At 46.7% G+C, this 19,270-nt stretch overlaps 2 protein-coding genes and 1 long non-coding RNA gene across 3 annotated transcripts in view; 1 reads left to right on the top strand and 2 right to left on the bottom strand.

The window, feature by feature from the left end:
* LOC148144133 (uncharacterized) overlaps positions 1-19,270 on the bottom strand; it is a 278,667-nt gene that overhangs the window by 207,117 nt on the left and 52,280 nt on the right.
* The window catches only part of LOC148144135 (uncharacterized), a 28,293-nt gene continuing 12,622 nt past the window's right edge, over positions 3,600-19,270 (bottom strand). The window contains exon 2 of the long non-coding RNA XR_015751419.1: positions 3,600-4,596. This is a non-coding gene — a long non-coding RNA (uncharacterized LOC148144135). The remainder of the gene's footprint in view (positions 4,597-19,270) is intronic.
* LOC148144136 (uncharacterized) lies at positions 4,361-18,178 on the top strand. The gene is made up of 3 exons (XM_087974619.1): positions 4,361-4,465; positions 10,360-10,541; positions 16,735-18,178. The coding sequence occupies exon 3, from the start codon at positions 17,124-17,126 to the stop codon at positions 18,045-18,047; it is 924 nt and encodes a 307-aa protein (XP_087830745.1). The 5' UTR covers positions 4,361-4,465; positions 10,360-10,541; positions 16,735-17,123; the 3' UTR covers positions 18,048-18,178.

The following is a 19,270-nucleotide window of genomic DNA, read 5'->3' as shown; positions in this document are numbered from 1 at the left end:
TGGAAGAGCACAGCAATTCAGGCAGCATCCGAGGACAGGCAAAATCGACGTTTCGGGCAAAAGCCCTTCATCAGGAATAAAGGCAGAGAGCCTGAAGCGTGGAGAGATAAGCTAGAGGAGGGTGGGGGTGGGGAGAGAGTGGCATAGAGTACAATAGGTCAGTGGGGAAGGAGATGAAGGTGATAGGTCAGGGAGGAGAGGGTGGAGTGGTTAGGTGGAAAAGGAGCTGGGCAGGTCGGACAAGTCCGGACAGGTCAGGGGATCGAGTTTCTGGAGGTTAGAAGCTAGGATGAGGTGGGGGAAGGGGAAATGAGGAAACTGTTGAAATCCACATTGATGCCCTGGGGTTGAAGTGTTCCGAGGCGGAAGATGAGGCGTTCTTCCTCCAGGCGTCTGGTGGTGAGGGAGCGGCGGTGGAGGAGGCCCAGCACCTCCATATCCTCGGCAGAGTGGGAGGGGGAGTTGAAATGTTGAGCCACTGGGCGATGTGGTTGATTGGTGCGGGTGTCTCGGAGATGTTCCCTAAAGCGCTCTGCTAGGAGGCGTCCAGTCTCCCCAATGTAGAGGAGACCGCATCGGGAGCAACGGATACAATAGATGATATTGGTGGATGTGCAGGTAAAACTTTGATGGATGTGGAAAGCTCCTTTAGGGCCTTGGATAGAGGTGAGGGAGGAGGTGTGGGCGCAGGTTTTACAGTTCCTGCGGTGGCAGGGGAAAGTGCCAGGATGGGAGGGTGGGTCAGTTACAAAGGGACAACTGAGCTGACCAATAGTAAAGAAAATGGGGCGGGAGGAGTGGGGCGAGTGTATGCACTTTGAGCTTGAGCTTTTTTTTAAAGCTACTTTTTCTACATCGTTTTGCTGGGGAGATCTGAAGCTGTAACAAAATTGGGTCGCAGTCGAGGTTACCTGAACTTACCACCAGGCTTAGACACTCATTGAAAGCTGGAGATCCAACAGGTTTTTGATTTAAAGCTGCTCATTTCTTTCAGTCTCCAGCACTAAGTTTTCAGTATCGTATCTCAGAAGGAGCAGTGAATGAGGAGCTAGTATTGGAAGAAATTGTATGTTTTTCAGGACTGCAGGTTCATTGTTTCATTGGCATTGCAAAGTTTACTGGCAACAGTGGAGGGTGTGGGCTGTATTCACTGGAAACAAAGTTTAAAAATCTCACTAACACCAGGATATAGTCCAACAAGCCTATTTGGGAAAATTAGGTTTTGGAGCGCTGCTCCTTCATCAGGTAGCTGTGGAGTAGGATCATAAGACACAGAATATATAGCAAAAACCTTTAGTGTCATGTAACATAAATGATATATTGAAGAAACCGAGATTGCTGTTAAATCTTTCATCTTTTAAAATGGGTTGCAGATTTCAGTTCATTAATTTGAACATTCCAGAACCTCTTTTAAGTCAGATTCTCCAGGTAACTTAATGTTTTATATAGGGAACCTCACGTCAAACAACGCATAAAAGCTGAGGTTCGAGACTGTCTGTATCCCAATCTTGAGTCAGACTGGCTCTATTTCCAAATATATAATTGTGGAAATGCAAATTCACCCCAAATGTGTGAGTGCATGCATGAGAGAGAGCGTGTGCATGCTGGGTAAAGTGTGTGTGTATGTGTGTGTGTGAGAGAGAGAGAGAGAGAAAGAGAGCATGTGACATGGACGCAAGGTCACGGTTGAGGCCATCTCCTGGTTTCCGAACTTGGCTATCAGCCTTTGCTGGCGCACTAAAAATGATTAAGCAGTTACACAACACACATTGGAGAGGGCAGGGTGGGACTTGTCTTTCGATTTGCAGAAGGTGGGAGGTTCTGGGTGCTGGAAGCGAGGGAAACACAGGCTGGAGGACCTTCGGCTCAGAGAGATGGAGCTGGAAGCCAGGCTGCAGACACTTTGGGGGAATCATAGAACCCCAACACTGTGGAAACAGGCCATTTGGCCCAACATGTTCACACTGACCCTCTGAAGAGCATTCCACCCAGACCTACCCAATAACCCCCACAGTTAATCCCTGAATTTATAATGCCCAATCCACTCTAACCTTCACATCTTTGAACCATGGGAGGAAACCGGAGCACCTTGAAGAAACCCAAGCAGACACGGGAGGGGTGGTGGGGGTGGGGTGGGGGAATGGGGGAGATAGGGAAATGCAGACTCCACACAGTCACCCTGAGGGTGGGATCGAACCCAGGTCCCTGGCGCTCCGAGGAATCCCCTCTCCAGCTTTCAGCAATCAATTGGCTTCTTCCCAATCCCGGTGACACTCCAGTCAGTTTGAGGAATTGAATTTGCTTCCACAGAGTTTCTATGGTGCAGGGGTCATTGTGTCTCAGCAGCTTCAACGATCCACTGACGGGCTCGCCTTCACATTTCGCGAGAGTTCAAGTTCTCTCCACAATCAGAACCCTGAAGCAGTCTGTGTGTAATCACGGGCTTCTCAATGCACATTGATGTTTGAAATCATTTCCTGTAGACAAACATTTCCCCTCCTGGATTCAAACGCTGCTGATATTCGGGCCCTGAGTAAATTCCTTGTGCATGCCTGAAGAGCAAATCCTCCTCTGCTAATACCTTGAGAAAACACATCACTACTGTCAGTGCAGGACAGAAAACAGATGAGAGAATTCTGGTTTATATGAAACAGCCTTCTCTATCTTCTACTCAAAATCTCTGTCTCCCAATTCTTCCACCTTTCAATGGACTCCAACCCATCCTCCTGTTTTTGCCCAGCTCCCGTCTCCTGAAAGGGCTGACTCTTGGTTCAGTTTCAAGCCACTTCTTGCCATCCCCAGTGTGCAGAGAAGGGGATGCTGGAAGTGGGTGGGATCCTTTCACCACCTCCCCATTCAATCAGGACCCAATCATGCCCTCAGCTCCTCCTGTCCATTCTCTCTCGCTATCCCTAGCATCCCGTCTCTTTTCTCTCTCTCACACACACACATACACACATGCCACGCTCTGCACCTCCGTCCATTCTATCTCCACGCCCTCTGCCCCCTGTCCAGTCTCTCATCCACCTGCTTTTCCCATCCAATCCTCTTCTCTCTCTCCACACCCTCTGCCTTCCACCATCCAGTCCCTCTCCACACACTCTCTGTCCCCTCTCCATTCTCTCTCTTTCCCCACCCTCTGCTCTCTATCCATTCCCTCTCTCTCCCCAACCCTCTCCTGTCATTCATTGTTGCTCTCTTTCTCCCCCACCGTGACCCAGTTCATTCTCTCTCCCGACACTCTGCAACTCCCAATTTCTCTCGTTTCACACTCTGCATCCACCCCCCCTCCCATTCTGTCTCTCTGACAAACCCTCTGCCCCCCACCCTATGTACCGCCAGGCTTTCTTTACCCCCAATGCTCTGTCCCCATGTCCATTTTCTCTCTCTTTCTTCCTCCCAGCCTCTGTCTCCCGTCCAATTTCTCTACCTGCACCCCCACTCCCATCCTTTCTCGTGCCTCGAGCCCTCGTTGATCACTGTATCAAGTCTTTCTAAGGATAGAGAGTGAATGGATGCTCATGACTCTACCTGGAAGATGGGGGAGGGGTGGTTGGAGGGGAGGTGGGTGAGAAATCGCTGATCTTTAACATTGAAAATGGGTGAAATGATTTATTTAGAAACATTGGTAGTCTGAAAGCATGTTCAATTGTTTAAAAAGCTGCAGACACCTTTCTGAAACTTGCATTGAAGTCTGTACAGTTAGGCCACAGTTGAGGACAGGCTGTAAAGGTGGAATGGCCTATTCCTAGTCTTGGTTCAGATTATGTACAAATAGAGTCATAGAGACGCACAGCACGCAAACCACATATTCTAAATTAATCTCGTGATCCATTTGCCACCATTTGGCCCATCTCTCTCTCTCAACCCTTCCTATTCATATACCCATCCAGATGCCTTTTAAATGTCGTAATTGTTCCAGATTAGACCACTGTCTCTGGCTCTGCGTGAAAATGTTACCAGTTCGGTCCCTTTTAAACCTTTTCCCTCCCAGCCTAAGCCTATGCCCCCGTAGTTTTGGACTTCCTCTATCCTGGGGAAATGACATACAAAAGTGGAGCAGCCAAACAAAATGAAAAAGGAATAAACTGTTGAGTCCCAGGGAAACAAAAAAATTGTTTTCTCTTATTGGCATTTGGACACTGTAAATCTGTCAGTTACACCAGCATCTCCATTGGGCATTCTGCGCATGCATCTCGGTGTCAGCAAGCACTGCGCATGTACGCCGGTGTCAGCAAAATACTGCGCATGCTCTTCGCTGCCGGCGGAAACAGCGCACGACATTCTTCTGCTGGACCAATAGGAAGCACTGGAAGACCGGAAAGAATGTGGTCCTCCGGCTTTTGATTACTCCCCCCGCCCATATCTGAATGCGGAAGTTGGACCATGAGCTTGTGAAGATGGTGTTGCTCCTCTCTCTCTGAATGAAGATTGAACTTCAACTTCTTCCGTCTGTCCAAAATCTGTGAGTACAACACGCTCTTTTCCATTTTATTTTTTCATTCTGGCGTTCAGTTCTTGACTTGCAGCAAAGTTGATTTAGGTATGTGTCTTATTTGGCAAATGCAGTAACACATTGTGAAGTTATAGCCTTTCCTGTAAAAAAATAACAGAAAGGAGATACGTTGTTTAAATGGTGATATATTGGGTTGTGGAGCAAGTGAAGACTGCAGATGCTGGAATCAGAGTCAAAAATTTAGCGCTGGAAAAACACAGCAGGTCAGTCAACGTTTTGGGCAAAAGCCCTTCATCAGGAATGATGTGTAGATGTACAAAGATGCCTCGGCTACCTTCTACTCAGGCTTTCTACTCCAGTCAATGCCAGTTGTCAGATAGGTGCAGCAAGCAATGCAAGTGATATGTTAGCAAGGGGGAGTTCAGAAGTGGGAATGTCTTCCTGCAGTTAGGGAGACATTGAATATATTCAAAGCTGAGTTCATCTGACTTATGAATCTCAAAAATAGTTATCGGGGAAGGCAAGAAAATGTGTTCTGTTTCAAAAATATTTTTAGAAACTTTTTCAGATCTTTCACAAAACATCTATAGATAAAAAAGAACAATACCAAAATAGAAAGATATATGCAGTGCAACAATGTCATATCACAATACTATTAATGATGAACTACCTACTATTCTACCAGAACAAACTTAGCTTAAACTAAACTGCAATCAAATTAAATAAAAACTAAATTAAACTGAATTCAAATTAACTCAAATTATATCACATTACTATATTCTATTTCACTCACTACACCTCCACTGAGATTCCCATCCCTGGGAGCACCAGTTATTGTACCCGTGTTCTTTTTCCCCAGCCTCCCCCTCCCAGGGTCCCACGGGTGCCCAGACTGATTCCCATGGCTATACCACGGCCCTAATTAATATTGCCGATAAGTCTGCATCAATATAATTTAGAAAGGCTGCCATGTCTTGTAAAACTGCACCATATTTGTGAGGTAATCTTGGGGGAGATGTTCCATCACCAGCCTATGCCACCCCATAAGCCCTGGGGGATTTTCCAATGTCCAAAAATGTTCTTCCTTGCACAGTGGGTAAGAATGTTACACAGTCTGTTCCCCTGTTCCCCCAGAAAGACAAATTTGGCAACTCCAGAAGTAGGATCCACTTTAACTTCAATCCCCAGGATGTCCTTCAGCTCCCTTACGATAGCACTCCAATATCGCTGGATCTTACAACATAACCAATAGCAGTGTGTGAGAGTGCCTATATTAATTTTACATTTGGGACACCCTGGTGATGCCACTCTCTTGAACTTAGAGATGCCTCTCTAACGTCAAATGAGCGCTGTGTAAATTCTTCAATTGAATGGCCTGTGCTTTGTTACATATTGAAATTTTCCTTACATTTTCCCATATATCTTCCCATACTTCCAATGAAACATCCTCTCCGAGATCCTGATTCAACGTCCTACAGAGTCCCTCCATGTCCCTAAAGGCACGTCTCTTCTGTAAATGATACAAAGTACTAACTGAAAGAGCGCCTGTACACCGGAGCAGTCTTTTCTCCACGTCTGACCTGTAAAGCTGAGCCAGGAGTGTGGTCTTCCTCTGTATATAATCCCTTATCTGAAAGTACGGATAAGGTTCCTATTAGACAATCCATATTTCTGACTTAGTTGGCTAAATGTCATCAAGACCTCCCCCTTGCATGAATCTCCCAGACAGGAGATTCCCTTATTAGATTACTTACAATGTGGAAACAGGCCCTTCGGCCCAACAAGTCCACACCGACCCGCCGAAGCGCACCCACCCAGACCCATTCCCCTACATTTACCCCTGCACACAATTTAGCGTGGCCAATTCACCTAACCTGCACATTTTTGGAGTGTGGGAGGAAACCGGAGCACCCGGAGGAAACCCACGCAGACACGGGGAGAATGTGCAAACTCCACACAGTCGGTCGCCTGAGGCGGGAATTGAACCCGGGTCTCTGGCGCTGTGAGGCAGCAGTGCTAACCACTGTGCCACCGTGCCGCCCATGACTTAAAGCCGGAGTCCATTGCCCCAGGTTTAAATCCTTGGACTCCCACCAATGGGGTAAACGGCGAGGTCTTAAGCCAATTGCCCTTGTCTTGTCTCATTATCCTCCAGACTTTCACTGTATTTAAAATGATTGAATTCTTACACTGCTCGGTTACGGATTTCATCTTATCCATGAATAATAGATGAACTGAGGGGACATCTCAACTGAGGCTTCAACGTCAAATCAAATCCCTCTGTGCTCAGTCACCCACATATGCTAACAAAGCGCTTATTTGATATCTCCAAGTCCGGAAGGTCCACCCTCCCTCATCCTGCGAGAGCTGCAATTTGGTAAATTTAATTAGGGGGCACCTGCGACATCAAATAAAATAACCGAGCCAACCATCAAGCCTCAGTAATACTCTTCTGGGTAGCAACAACGGAAGCATTCTCATGGGGTACAACAGTCGAGGAAGAACATTCATTTTAAATCAGGGTAATTTGGCCGAACCATGATAACGGTAATCCCTCCCAATCTGCAAATCCTGCTTTATCCTCTCCAGTAATTGTACATAGTTAGCTTTATACAGCTGGTGGAAAGCAGGAGTAATAAACATTCCCAAATACAAAAAATCCTTTTGATGACCATCTAAACAGGGTCTGCATTCTATCCTTCAGATCAGGCACCTCCACTAATCCCCCCACCGGCTTGGCTTCCAATTTTCTAAAGTTGATCCTGTAGCCCGAAAACTGCCAAACACATTAATTGTTTGAATCAATCGAGGAACGGACTCCTCCAGATTGACCAAGAACAAAAGGACATCATCAGCATATAGGGTGATCTTATGCTTGCCCATTCCCACCTCTGGCGCCACTATTTCAGGATCCCACCTGATAGCCTCAGCTAATGGCTCAATTGCCAAGGTAAATAGCAGTGGTGAAAGAGGACACCCCTGTCGACTACCCCTCCCAATATGAAAGTTATCTAACTTTGTGCCGTTTGTGATGACTGCTGCTTTAGGATCATTGTACAACACCACTACCCGTCTAGCAAAGGATCCCCCCAGACCAAAACGCTTGAGGACCCCAAACAGTTACAGCCATCCTATCCGGTCAAACACCTTTTCTGCATCTCGGGAAACCACTGAACCCGGGATCAATCTTTGCTGGCATACCTGCACTATGGTCAGTACGCTCCTGATATTGTTGGAGGAGCTACGGTCCTTAAAACCCATCTGATCTTCTTTCATAATATAGGGCAACACCTTTTCCAACCTCAAGGCCAGCATCTTGGGTAGAATTTTAAAATCTACATTCAACAGTGAGATGGGTCTGTATGAAGCACATTCTTCAAGCTCTTTCCCCTTCTTTAAAATGAAGGCGATATTAGCCTCCCTAAGAGAGGGTGGAAGACAAACCTGTGTATATGAATAGCTATACATCCTCAGAGGTGGCATTTATGAATTCCTTATAGAATTCACTTGGGAATCCATCTGACCCCGGTGCGTTGCCACTCTGGAGATGCTTTATTGTTTCCTGCACCTCCTGTATCATCATAGGTGCATTCATCAGGGAAACCTGTTCCGCCTTTATACTGGGGAGGGGCAGGTTCTCCAAATTCAAACAATCTTTGTTTGGCGAAGGAGACCCTTTTTTGCCACCTGTGTGTGTAATGAGTCGAGAGCAGCCCAGAGAGCTGCAGCTTGACCAGTGAAGGCCTAATATAATATACTTCCTCAGCATCTGTTGTTGCTCCTCCCTCTGCTTCCTTCGAGTTGTTGAATACGAAATAACTAGGCCTCATAAATATGCCTTAGTGGCCTCCCACAGTATTGCCGGATTACTGGCCTGACTGGAGTTGATATTCCAGAAGGCCCTGAACTTTCTTGTGATGTACTCAACGAATTTGCTGTCCCTTAACAGGAATGGGTCCATGTGCCAGTGCCATCCATTCCACCACCCATGATTTTACCATCTAAATACACTGGCGCATGGTCCAAGACAGCTATCTGCCCAATTTTACAAGCCAATGTTCTGTCCAAATAATCCAATGGCATAAAAAATATGTCAATTCGCGTGTGACACTTTGTGTGGGTTGGAACAGAAAGTAAAGTCTCTTCCATTTGGGTGGAGGTGCGTCCACACATCCACTAACCCCAACTCCTCGCACTGGGGCAGCACGGTGGTTTAGTGGTTAGCACTGCTGCCTCACAGCACCAGGGACCAAGGTTCAATTGCGGCCTCGGGCAACTGTCTGTGTGGAGTTTGCACATTCGCCCCGTGTCTGCGTGGGTTTCCTCCAGGTGCTCCGGTTTCCTCCCACAATCCAAAGATGTGCAGGTAAAGTGAATTGGCCATGTTAAATTGCCCATGGTGTTAGGTGCATTAGACAGAGGGAAATGGATCACGGTGGTTTACTCTTCGGAGGGTCAGTGTGGACTTGTTGGACCGAAGGGCCTGTTTCTACACTGTAGGGAAACTAATCATGTCCACCAACTGCTTAGATTGTGCAGTCATACATGCCAGGCCCTTTGTCACCCTGTCTACCTCAGGATCTATGAGGCGATTAAAATCCCCTCCTATGATTGTGCTGTGCACCCCAAGACTCATTAATATAGCAACTGCATCAATCAGAAATGTAAGAGGGTGCACGTGGAGGGTGGGGGGGCGGGCGGTACACATTCAGGACACCATACTCTTCTCCATGTAATTGAGCTTTAAGAACGATGGGCAGTCCATGTTTGTCCTTAATTTGCTCAATTGCCTGGAAAGGAAGGTTCCTTCTTACCAATATAGCCACTCTTCTACTCTTGGAGCTAAAGGAGGCGAAGAATACCCTATCATAACCCCCCCTTGCTGCAGTTTCAGATGTTCCTTATCGGTTAAATGTGTTTCTTGCAGCAGGGCGATGTCCATCCTTTCCTTCCTGAGGTTTGACAGAACCTTCTTTCTTTTTAATGGGGGAATGGCTCCCTTTTACATTCCAGGTGCACCACCTGAACGAATCACTAGCCATGGTCATCCAGAACAGCCCGTGGTTTCCCGAGAGGAGGAAGCTTATCTGAAGTGCGGCGAGTGACAAAGACAATAAATGTATAAAGTGTAAAAGCTACTACAACTAAAAAACTAACTAACCACTACATATAACTTAAGCAAACACCCAAATAACCCCCAATACCATTAGAGATCTCCCTCATCCCTGCCAATAGGGTGCCCTCCTCCCAATCCTTGCTACCATCCCGGCTCCTTCCAGCTGAGGCCGTGCCCTAGCCCCAGGGAATACACAGATGAAAAACATGTTATTTACATTCTGAGAGTTAACAATGGATGTCCATTTCCCACCCCCCCCCCACACACCCTTTCTCCATACATCTGAACCACCCCTAGTCCAAAACCAAAAGGACAGCAGTAAAAAACAAAGGCCCCAGATAATATCCAACTGACCGATATACTAAATCATTCTGGTTTTACTTCAAGGCAGTTGGTATAAAACTGATAACCACAAAATAAGTGGAGAGAGGAGACAGGAAGGGGCAAAAAAACTGTACCATTGTCTGTAACAATGCCCCCTCCCTCCACCCCGACTGGAGTCCTTTAATTCAGAGAATTCACATAGTCCTTTGCTTTTTCTGCTGAATCAAAATTATATACCGCCCGTCCATGAGAGAAATGAAACACGGCCAGGGTACCTGAAGTAATATTGACTGTTCAGATCCCTTAATTTTCTCAACCTCATCAAATCCCTTCTCTTCTTAATTCTGGGACCTGAGAAGTCCTGAAAAGACATTATTCTTGAGCCTTTGTGCATTAAAGCCTCTGGATCACTTCCCAGTCTTCTTGCTGTTTCAGTCACTAACTGTTTTTCTTTGTAATGCAGGAGTTGCACTAGGACCGTGCGGTGGCGTGGGTCCGGCCTGGACCTGCGCATTGTGATCCCGTTGGTCCACTCCACATTCAACAGGCCCGACTCCAACTCCCGCCCCAGGAATGTCGGGAGTCACTTCTCCAGGAATCCAACGAGGTCTTCACTGCCCTCGCGTTCCGGAAGACCCAAGAGCTGTAAGCTTTTTCTTCTACTTTTGTTTTCCAGGTCGCCCACTTGCTTCTGAAGGACCCGTACCTGGTCTTCCAGCATTCGGATCCTTCCTCCCGAGACCTCCGCCACGGTCTCCGGTGCCACGGTCCTCTCCTCCTCTGCCTATTCTCTTTGGTCCAACATTTGAATTTCCTGACCATGCTTTTCCAGCGTGGCAGATAGTGGTTCCACCGCTGCTTCAATCTTATCTCAGAGTTTGCCAAACTCCGAGAGTAACTGCTGCCCCATTAAACCCAAAGGGTCTGCCCTGGGAGTTTGAGCAATGGCTCCATGCACCCCTGATGCAGTAGGAGAGTGCCCTACCTGCTGCACCACTTTCAGCGCCTTTCCTTCATTTGCTTTCATTCTGGTCTTAAAGCTGTCAAATCACAATTATAGCAAGTCCAGATGTTCAGTACATTTATATTAGCAATTTTTTGGGGGGGGGGGGGGGGGTTAAGGTCCACCTTGCCAGGGGGTATGGCAGAGCCCAGCACAGCAGACCACTCAGACCACTGCTATCATGGATCTCCAAGAAAATGGTTTTAAGACCAGTACAGATACAGGATCATACAGCACAGAAACAGACCCTTCAGTCCAACGAGTCCATGCTATGTTCTCAAATTAAACTGGTCCATCTGCCAGTGATTGGCCTATATCCCTCTGAACCTTTCCTATTCATGTACTTCTCCAAATGTCTTTTAAACATTGTAACTGTACCTGCATTCACTACTTCCTTGGGACACTCATTCCACACACAAGCCACGTTCTTAAAAAATAAGTGCTCCTTGTGTCTTTTTAAAATCTTTCTCCTCTCACCTTCAAAATTTGCTCCCTCATCTTGAAACCCCCTCCCTCGGGAAAGGATACCCACTGGTCACCCCATCTATTCCCCCTCATGATTTTATAATCCCCAATAAGGTCACCTCTCAACCTCCTATGCTCCAGTGAAAAATGTCCCAGCCTGTCCACCCAGATGTAGGGATATTCATTTCCAGTTATGATCTGTTCAATGCTGGTGCAGACTCGAAAGACCAAATGGCCTACTCCTGCTCCCAGTTCTCACATGCAAAGACCATAAGACATAGGAGCAGAAATTAGGCCATTTAGCCCATCGCGTCTGCTCTGCCATCCAATCATGACTGGTAAATTTCTCAACCCCATTTTCCTGCTTTCTCCCCATAACCCTTGATCCCCTTGATATTCAAGAACCTATCTATCCCTGTCTTAAATATACTCAATGATCTGGCCTCCACAGCCTTCTGTGGCAATGAATTCCATAGATTCACCACTCTCTGGCTGAAGAACTTCTCCTTATCTCCGTTCTGAAAGGTCTCCCCTTTCCTCGAAGACTGTACCCTCGGGTCCTAGACTCTCTGATCAATGGAAACATCTTCCCAATGACCACTCTGTCCAGGCAATTCTGTATTCAGTATGTTTCAGTTAGATTCCCCCTGAGTGTGGGCCTGTTAACCAGCATGAACCAGACCCTTCAGGATGAGGTACAGCAGAGATTAGGTTCGGCAAAGTGAGAATGGAGGGAGTGTGTGGGATGGAGAGTTTCTGCTTTTAGGGAATGAGAGAGGAAAGGAAGTTCATTATAAATTAGAATTGATCAGATGTGATGAGCCAAGGAGTAGCAGATGGTGTTTAATTTAGACAAATATGAAGTGTTGCATTTTGGTAAGACAAATGAGGGCATACTTATATACCTAAGGTCCTGGGGAGTGTGGCAGAATAAAGAGACCTTGGAGTGCAGGTTCATAGTTCCCTGAAAGTGGAGTCGCAAGTAGATCAGACAGTGAAGGTGGTGTTTGGTATGCTTTCCTCTATTGGGCAGTTCATTGAGTACAGGAGTGGGGAGGTAATGTTATGGCTGTACAGGACATTGGTTAGGCCGCTTTTGGAATACCACACTCAGTTCTGATCTCCTTGCTGTAGGAAAGATGTTGTGAAACTTGAAAGAGTTCGGAAAGGATTTACAAGGCTGTTGCCAGAGTTGGAAGGTTTGAGCTCCATGGAGAGGCTGAATAGACTGGGGCTGTTTTCTGTGGAGTGTTGGAGGCTGACGGGTGACCCTATAGAAGTTTAGAAGGGTCATGGATAGGAAGCATCACCAAGATCTTTTCCCCAGGATATGGGAATCCAAAAGTATGGGGCATAGGTTTGAGGTGAGAGGGGAAATAGGAACCTGAGAGGCAACGTTCTCACGCAGAGGGTGATGTCTGTAAGGAATGAACTGCCAGAGGAAGTGGTTGAGGCTGGTACATAACATTTTAAAAGGTATCTGGATGGATACATGAAGAGGAAGTGTTTACAGGGGTATGGGCTAAGTGCTAGCAAATGGAACTAGATTAATTAAGGATATCTGGTCAGCACAAACGAGTTGGGCCGAAGGGTCTGTTTCCTTACTGTATGATTCTAATCGTCTTCTGTGAAAGTAGAAGTGTAGTTGTGAAGACTAGAATTTCAGGAGCAGCTTTCAAAGATACTTTGCCCTTCCTGGGAGCAGAAGAAGTTACAATGAAAGCTTTCATTTGTGAGACAGCAACTGAGTGAGGGAGCACATCTGGGATTTGGTTGGAAAGCGGGAATTAATTGCACTGTGGGGATGAAGTGCTAGGTTTACTAGCAGTAAGTACAATGTGCTGAGCAGGGAGCCTAGTGAAGGGTTAGGTTGCTTTTGTTTTAAACTGCTTATTTCATTCAGCCTCCAACATTGTATTTCCAACGCTGTTCATCAGAAGGAGCAGTGAATCAGTAACTGGTATCGTTAGAAGCCTTACAATTTTCAGTACTGCAGGTATTGCATTGTTTCATCAGCATTGTAAAGGTTACTGCCAGCAGCGGGAGGTGTGGGCTGTATTCACTAGAAACGATTAAGCATTTAGATAACACACATACGAGAGGGCAGGGTGGGACTTGTCTTTCAATTTGCTGAAGGTGGGAAGTTCTGGGTGCTGTGATATGGGGCACACACAACTGCGGTAAATCATAGAATCCCTACAGTGCAGAATCAGGCCCCATTCAGCCCATCAAGTCCACACTGACCCCTCCGAAGAGCATACCACCCAGACCCACCCCCACCCCACCCCACCTATCCTGTCCAGTCGTTTCTGCTGGTGAGTTAGACTAGAACTAGGGATTTGGTCTCAAGATTATGGGGAGTAGATTTAGGACTGAGATGAGGAGGAACTGCTTTTCCTGGAGAGTAGTGAATCTATGGAATTCTCTGCCTGAGGAAGAGGTAGAGACAGCTTTATTAAGTATATTCAAGACACAGTTGGATTGGTTTTTGCAGGGTAGGGAAATTAAAGGTAGTCAGGATAACGCAGGGAGGAGGAGCTGAGACGATGGATAGATCAGCCATGATCTTAATGAATGGAGGAGCAGGCTCGATGGGCCAAATAGCCTACTCCTGCATTTATTACTCTGAAACTATAACCCTGCATTTCCCATGGGTAACCCACCTAACCTGTACATCCTTGGACACAATTTAGCCTGGCCAATCCAAATTATGGCAGGTGAGCAATGTAGTGATATGGAAAATGAACTTTCAAGAACGATAGAAAGGGACAAGGAGGAGAAATGTACCAGCAAGCAAAGCTGGATTCTAAAGATCACAAAAAAAACTAAAAGCTCAGTATCTGAATGTGTGCTGCATTATAATAAAGTGAATGAATTGACTGCACACAGAAAAGAATACTTATGATCAGAGACACCTTACAGAGACATGGCTTCAGGATGACAAGGATTGGATCCTGAATATCAAGGGGGTACATGGAATTCAAGTTGAATGAGAAGCTCGGTTAAGGTAGAGGGTTGGCACTACTAATCAAAGCACTGATAACATGGTAGTCTGGTGTCAGATTGGATTTCAGGTCCTGATTTCTCTGTCCTCTGTTGATCTCCCTGTTCCTACAGAGTTCTATGTCAACTGTTGTCAGCTCTGCTGGATTTCTGCTGAAGTTTTGACCCCACCCCCATCTTTGATACATTCCAGATCAATAAAATATTCAGCCAATCAAGGCCTAACCCACAATTTCCCAGCCTGTCAACCATCCAGACAGAGAGACTCGTCGTAGCAGGGAAATTAAACAAAAAAAAAGGTGACAATGCTTAATGTTTGTTCATTAGGAAGTAGACCAGAAATAAAGGGTCTCCCAGGATTCTTATAGCGCCCAATTTGAGGAACTCTCTCTCACTTACATCTAACTATTATTACACAGCTCTGATTTGTAACAATATTTATATCCTCAGAAATAAAGCATTTGTTATCAACTAGACAGAGATAAACAGCACAGAAATAGACATTTGCTTTCTCTCATGCATGCGCACACGTATATAAAAGTCTATGGGGTGAACTTATATTTTCAGAATATTTGCAGATACATAGAACATTACAGCGCAGTACAGGCCCTTCGACCCTCGATGTTGTGCTGACCTGTGGAACCAATCTGAAGACCGTCTAACCTATACTATTCCATTCTCGTCCATATCCCTATCCAATGACCATTTAAATGCCCTTAAATTTAGCGAATCTACTACTGTTGCAGGCAGTGCGTTCCGCACCCCTACTATTGACTAAAGAAACTACCTCTGACATCTGTCCAATATCTATCACCCCTCAGTTTGAAGCTTTATCCCCTCGTGCTAGCCATCGCCATCCAAGGAAAAAGGCATTCACTGTCCAAACTATCTAACCCTCTGATTACTAAGTCACCTTTCCATGTTTTTCTTTCTAAACGAAAACAGCCTCAAGTTCTTCACCGTTTGCTCATAAGACCTTCTATCCATACCAGGCAACATCCTAGTAAATCTCCTCTGAACCTTTCCCAAAGCTTCCACGACCTTCCTATAATGCAGTGACCGGAACTGTACACAAAACTCCAAATGTGGCCGCACCAGTTTTGTACATCTGCAGCATGATCTCATGGTTCCGAAACTCAATCCCTCAACCAATAAAAGCTAACACACCATATGCCTTCTTAACAACCCTGTCAACCTGGGTGGCAACCTTCAAGGATCTATGTATCTGGACACCAAGATCTCTCTGCTCATCTACACTACCAAGAATCTTACCATTAGCCCAGTACTCTGCATACTTGTTAATCCTTCCCAAGTGAATCACCTCACACTGTTCCACATTAAGCTCCATTTTCCACCTCTCAGCCCATCTCTGCAGCTTATCTATGTATCTTTGTAACCTACAACATCCTTTGTCACTATCCACAACTCTACCGACCGGAGTGTCATCCGCAAATTTACTAACCCATCCTTCTATGCCCTCATCCAGATCATTTTCACAAATGACAAACAGCAGTGGACCCAAAACAGACCCTTGCGGTACCCCACAAGTAACTGAACTCCAGGATGAATATTTCCCATCAACCACCACCCTCTGTCTTCTTTCAGCTAGCTAATTTCTGATCCAAAAATTCGATTTTGCTCAAAAACTGCAAATCTGCAGGCAGTCAATATAGGCGGTGAATATATATAATATTTTGTAAATTCCACTTTGTCAAAGAAAACCAGCCTGATTCAATATTGGGATGCAGACAGACACTTAACCTCGCACCTTTAATGCATTGTCTGAGCTGAGATGTCACCTTTTGTTACAAAACCTTGTTATCTTGAGAAGGTGACCTGTAAGAAGATCTGGGATTTATATATTCATTTTACCTGCAACCCATTCTAAAAGATGAAAGACTGATGTTTGTCACATCTGTATGTTCACTTTCTCACTGGTGTTGGTGTCAGTGCCTTGATGCCCCCCCAGGACGTTAACCATTTTGTGTCTTGTTGTTTGTAATGAAGCTGTATTGCAGGTTCATCGTGAATTTATACAGTTTTTTTGGCTTCCCAAAATCAGATCTGCTCACTCGGAGCAGTATCCCAATGTCGTGGAAAATATAAACTTTCAGGTGGAGTTATCCAAAATTCAAAAGGGATGTAAGTCTTGATGTTTTTGCTTTTCTGCCCCTGTAAGATCCTGAAGCAGCACCTTCAGGAGAATTAGTTAGAGCGGAGTGAGAATAGAGAGGGAGTGTATGAGTGGGATGGTGCTTTCAATTTTGTGGAATAATAAAGGAAAAAAATGTTCTGCACAAAATAGAAGCTTGTTCTGAATTTTTACCCTGGACTGACAGTGATCACTTTTGTAATTTATTTTTACAGAGTATTTGATCTGAAGACCGAAGTTTAAAAATCAACAGACGAAGGGCTTATGTCCAAAACGTCGACTCTCCTGCTGCTCAGATGCTGCCTGACCTGCTGTGCCATTCCAGCACCGCACTTTGACACTGACTCTCCAGCATCTGCAGTCCTCACTTTCACGTCAATGTCTGACAGTCGCTTAATCCATTGCGACTGTGACTATTTTTGACTAAGATTCTGTGGAAAAGAGCAAAGCTTTGTGGTTCAGTACGTTTTCAGCATCATTGGGTCTGGACGAGAGTCCCTACTGTTGCACTGAGTGTGGAACCTAAAACAGTTATACGGCCTGGAAAGGAATTCACAGCAGGTAGAGGCTGTACACACATTTGTGTGCAGCTGAAGCTTTGGCCATGGAGAAACCTGAGGAATCCTGCCCTATGGAGAAACCGTGGAAGTGTGGTGACTGCGGGATAGGCTTCTGTGTTCCGTCTGCCCTGGAGGCTCATCGGCACAGTCACACTGGGGTCAGGCCATTCTCCTGCCCTGAGTGCAGGAAGGGATTCAGCAGTTCCTCCACCCTGCTGAGGCACCGACGGGTCCACACGGGGGAGAGGCCCTTCAGCTGCCCCGAGTGTGGGAAGGCCTTCAGCAATTCCTCTGACCTACTGAAGCACCAGCGGGTTCACACCGGGGAGAGGCCATTCTCCTGCCCAGAGTGTGGGAAGGGGTTCAGCAGTTCTTCTGCCCTGCTGACCCACCAGAGGGTCCACACGGGGGAGAGGCCCTTCAGCTGCCCTGAGTGCAGAAAGACCTTCACCCAGGCCTCCACCCTGCTGAGGCACCAGAGTGTCCACACCGGAGAGAGGCCATTCTCCTGCCCAGAGTGTGGGAAGGGGTTCAGCGATTCCTCTGCCCTGCTGACCCACCAGCGGGTCCACACAGGGGAGAGGCCCTTCAGCTGCCGTGAGTGTGGGAAGGCCTTCACACATGCCTCCAACCTGCTTACCCACCGGTGGGTCCATACTAGGGACAGGCCCTTCAGTTGCCCCGAGTGTGGGAAGGCCTTCAGCAATTTCTCCCACGTGCTGATCCACCGGCGGGTCCACACTGGGGAGAGGCCATTCGCTTGTCCTGAGTGCGGAAAGGCCTTCAGCAATTCCTCTGACCTACTGAAGCACCAGCGAGTCCACACTGGGGAGAGGCCCTTCAGCTGCCCTGAGTGCGGGAAGGCCTTCACTCAGTTCTGCAACTTGCAAAGGCACCAGCGGGGACACCAGCGCTCCCAACAATCTGATTCTGCCGGTGAGGTTGCTGTGGATCACCCCCAGGACTGAACTTCCTGCCCTTTCTGGCAGTCGGTGTGGTGGAAGAGTCGATGGGCTTTTTTTTTTGTTTTCTGCTGGACTGCACCCCACACCCACAGTGGCTCAGCGGTTAGCAGCACTGCCTCAGTGCCAGCGACCTGGCTTCGATTCCACCATTGGGGTGACTGTCTGTGTGGAGTTTGCACATTCTCCCCCTGTGCCTGCGTGGGTTTTCTCTGGGTGCTCCGGTTTCCTCCCACAAACCAAAGATGTGAAAGTTGGGGTGGATTGGCCAAGCTAAGTTGTCCCAGTGTTCAGGGATGTGTAGGTGTGGTCCATTAGTCAGGGTAAATGTAGAGTAATAGGGTTGGGAAATGGGTCTGGGTGGGTTACTCTTTGGAGGGTCAGTATGAACCTGTTGGGCTGAAGGGCCAGTGTCCACACTGTATGGATTCTGTGATTCTATGAACTTTGATCCATTGGGCGCTGCTGCTCGTTGAGCCTGGGATTGCACATTCCCACTGAAACAATCCGCACAAACCTAAGCCTGTGAGACCATTGGAGTAGAAGTTAGGCCATTCAGCCCATCGAGTCTGCTCTGCCATTGGTTAGAGACAAAAAAAACTGCAGATGCTGGAATCCAAAGTAGGCAAGCAGGAGGGTGGGAGAACACAGCAAGCCAGGCAGCACCAGCAGTGATGTCAGTGTTTCAGGTATTAACCCAAATCATTGACTTCTCCACCAGAAATGATTTACCAGGATGTTGCTGAGGGTTGGAAGGTTTGGGCTACAGTAGACTGGGGCTGTTTTCTCTGGATTATGGGAGGTTGAGGAGTGACCTTATATGAGTTTATAAAATCATGAGGGGTATGGATAGGGCAAATAGACAAGGTCATTTCCCTGGAGGTTAGACATTCCAGAAACAGAGGGAATAGGTTTATGGCAAAAGGGAAAAGATTTAAATGGGACCTATGGGGTAACTTTTTCACACAAAGGGTTGTACATGTATGGAATGAGCTGCCAGAAGAAGTGAAGGCTGTTACAATGACATTATTTAAATGGCATCTGGATGGGGACATGATTAGGAACGGTTTGGAGGGATGTGGGCCAAGTGCTGGAAACAGACCCTTTGGTCTGATTAATTTAGGATACCTGGTCAGCATGGAGAAGTTGGACCAAAGGGTCTGTTTCCAGCACTTGCCCTGTATTCCTCTAACCCTTCCTGTTCATACACCCATCCAGGTGCCTTTTTC

The sequence above is a fragment of the Chiloscyllium plagiosum genome, unplaced genomic scaffold, assembly GCF_037043375.1.
Source record: "Chiloscyllium plagiosum isolate Xiang-an unplaced genomic scaffold, Cpla_swu_hap1 HiC_scaffold_27, whole genome shotgun sequence".
Taxonomy (NCBI): Eukaryota; Metazoa; Chordata; class Chondrichthyes; order Orectolobiformes; family Hemiscylliidae; genus Chiloscyllium; species Chiloscyllium plagiosum.
Note: the sequence above shows the minus strand (reverse complement) of the source record. Positions and strands in the feature narration are given on the sequence as shown.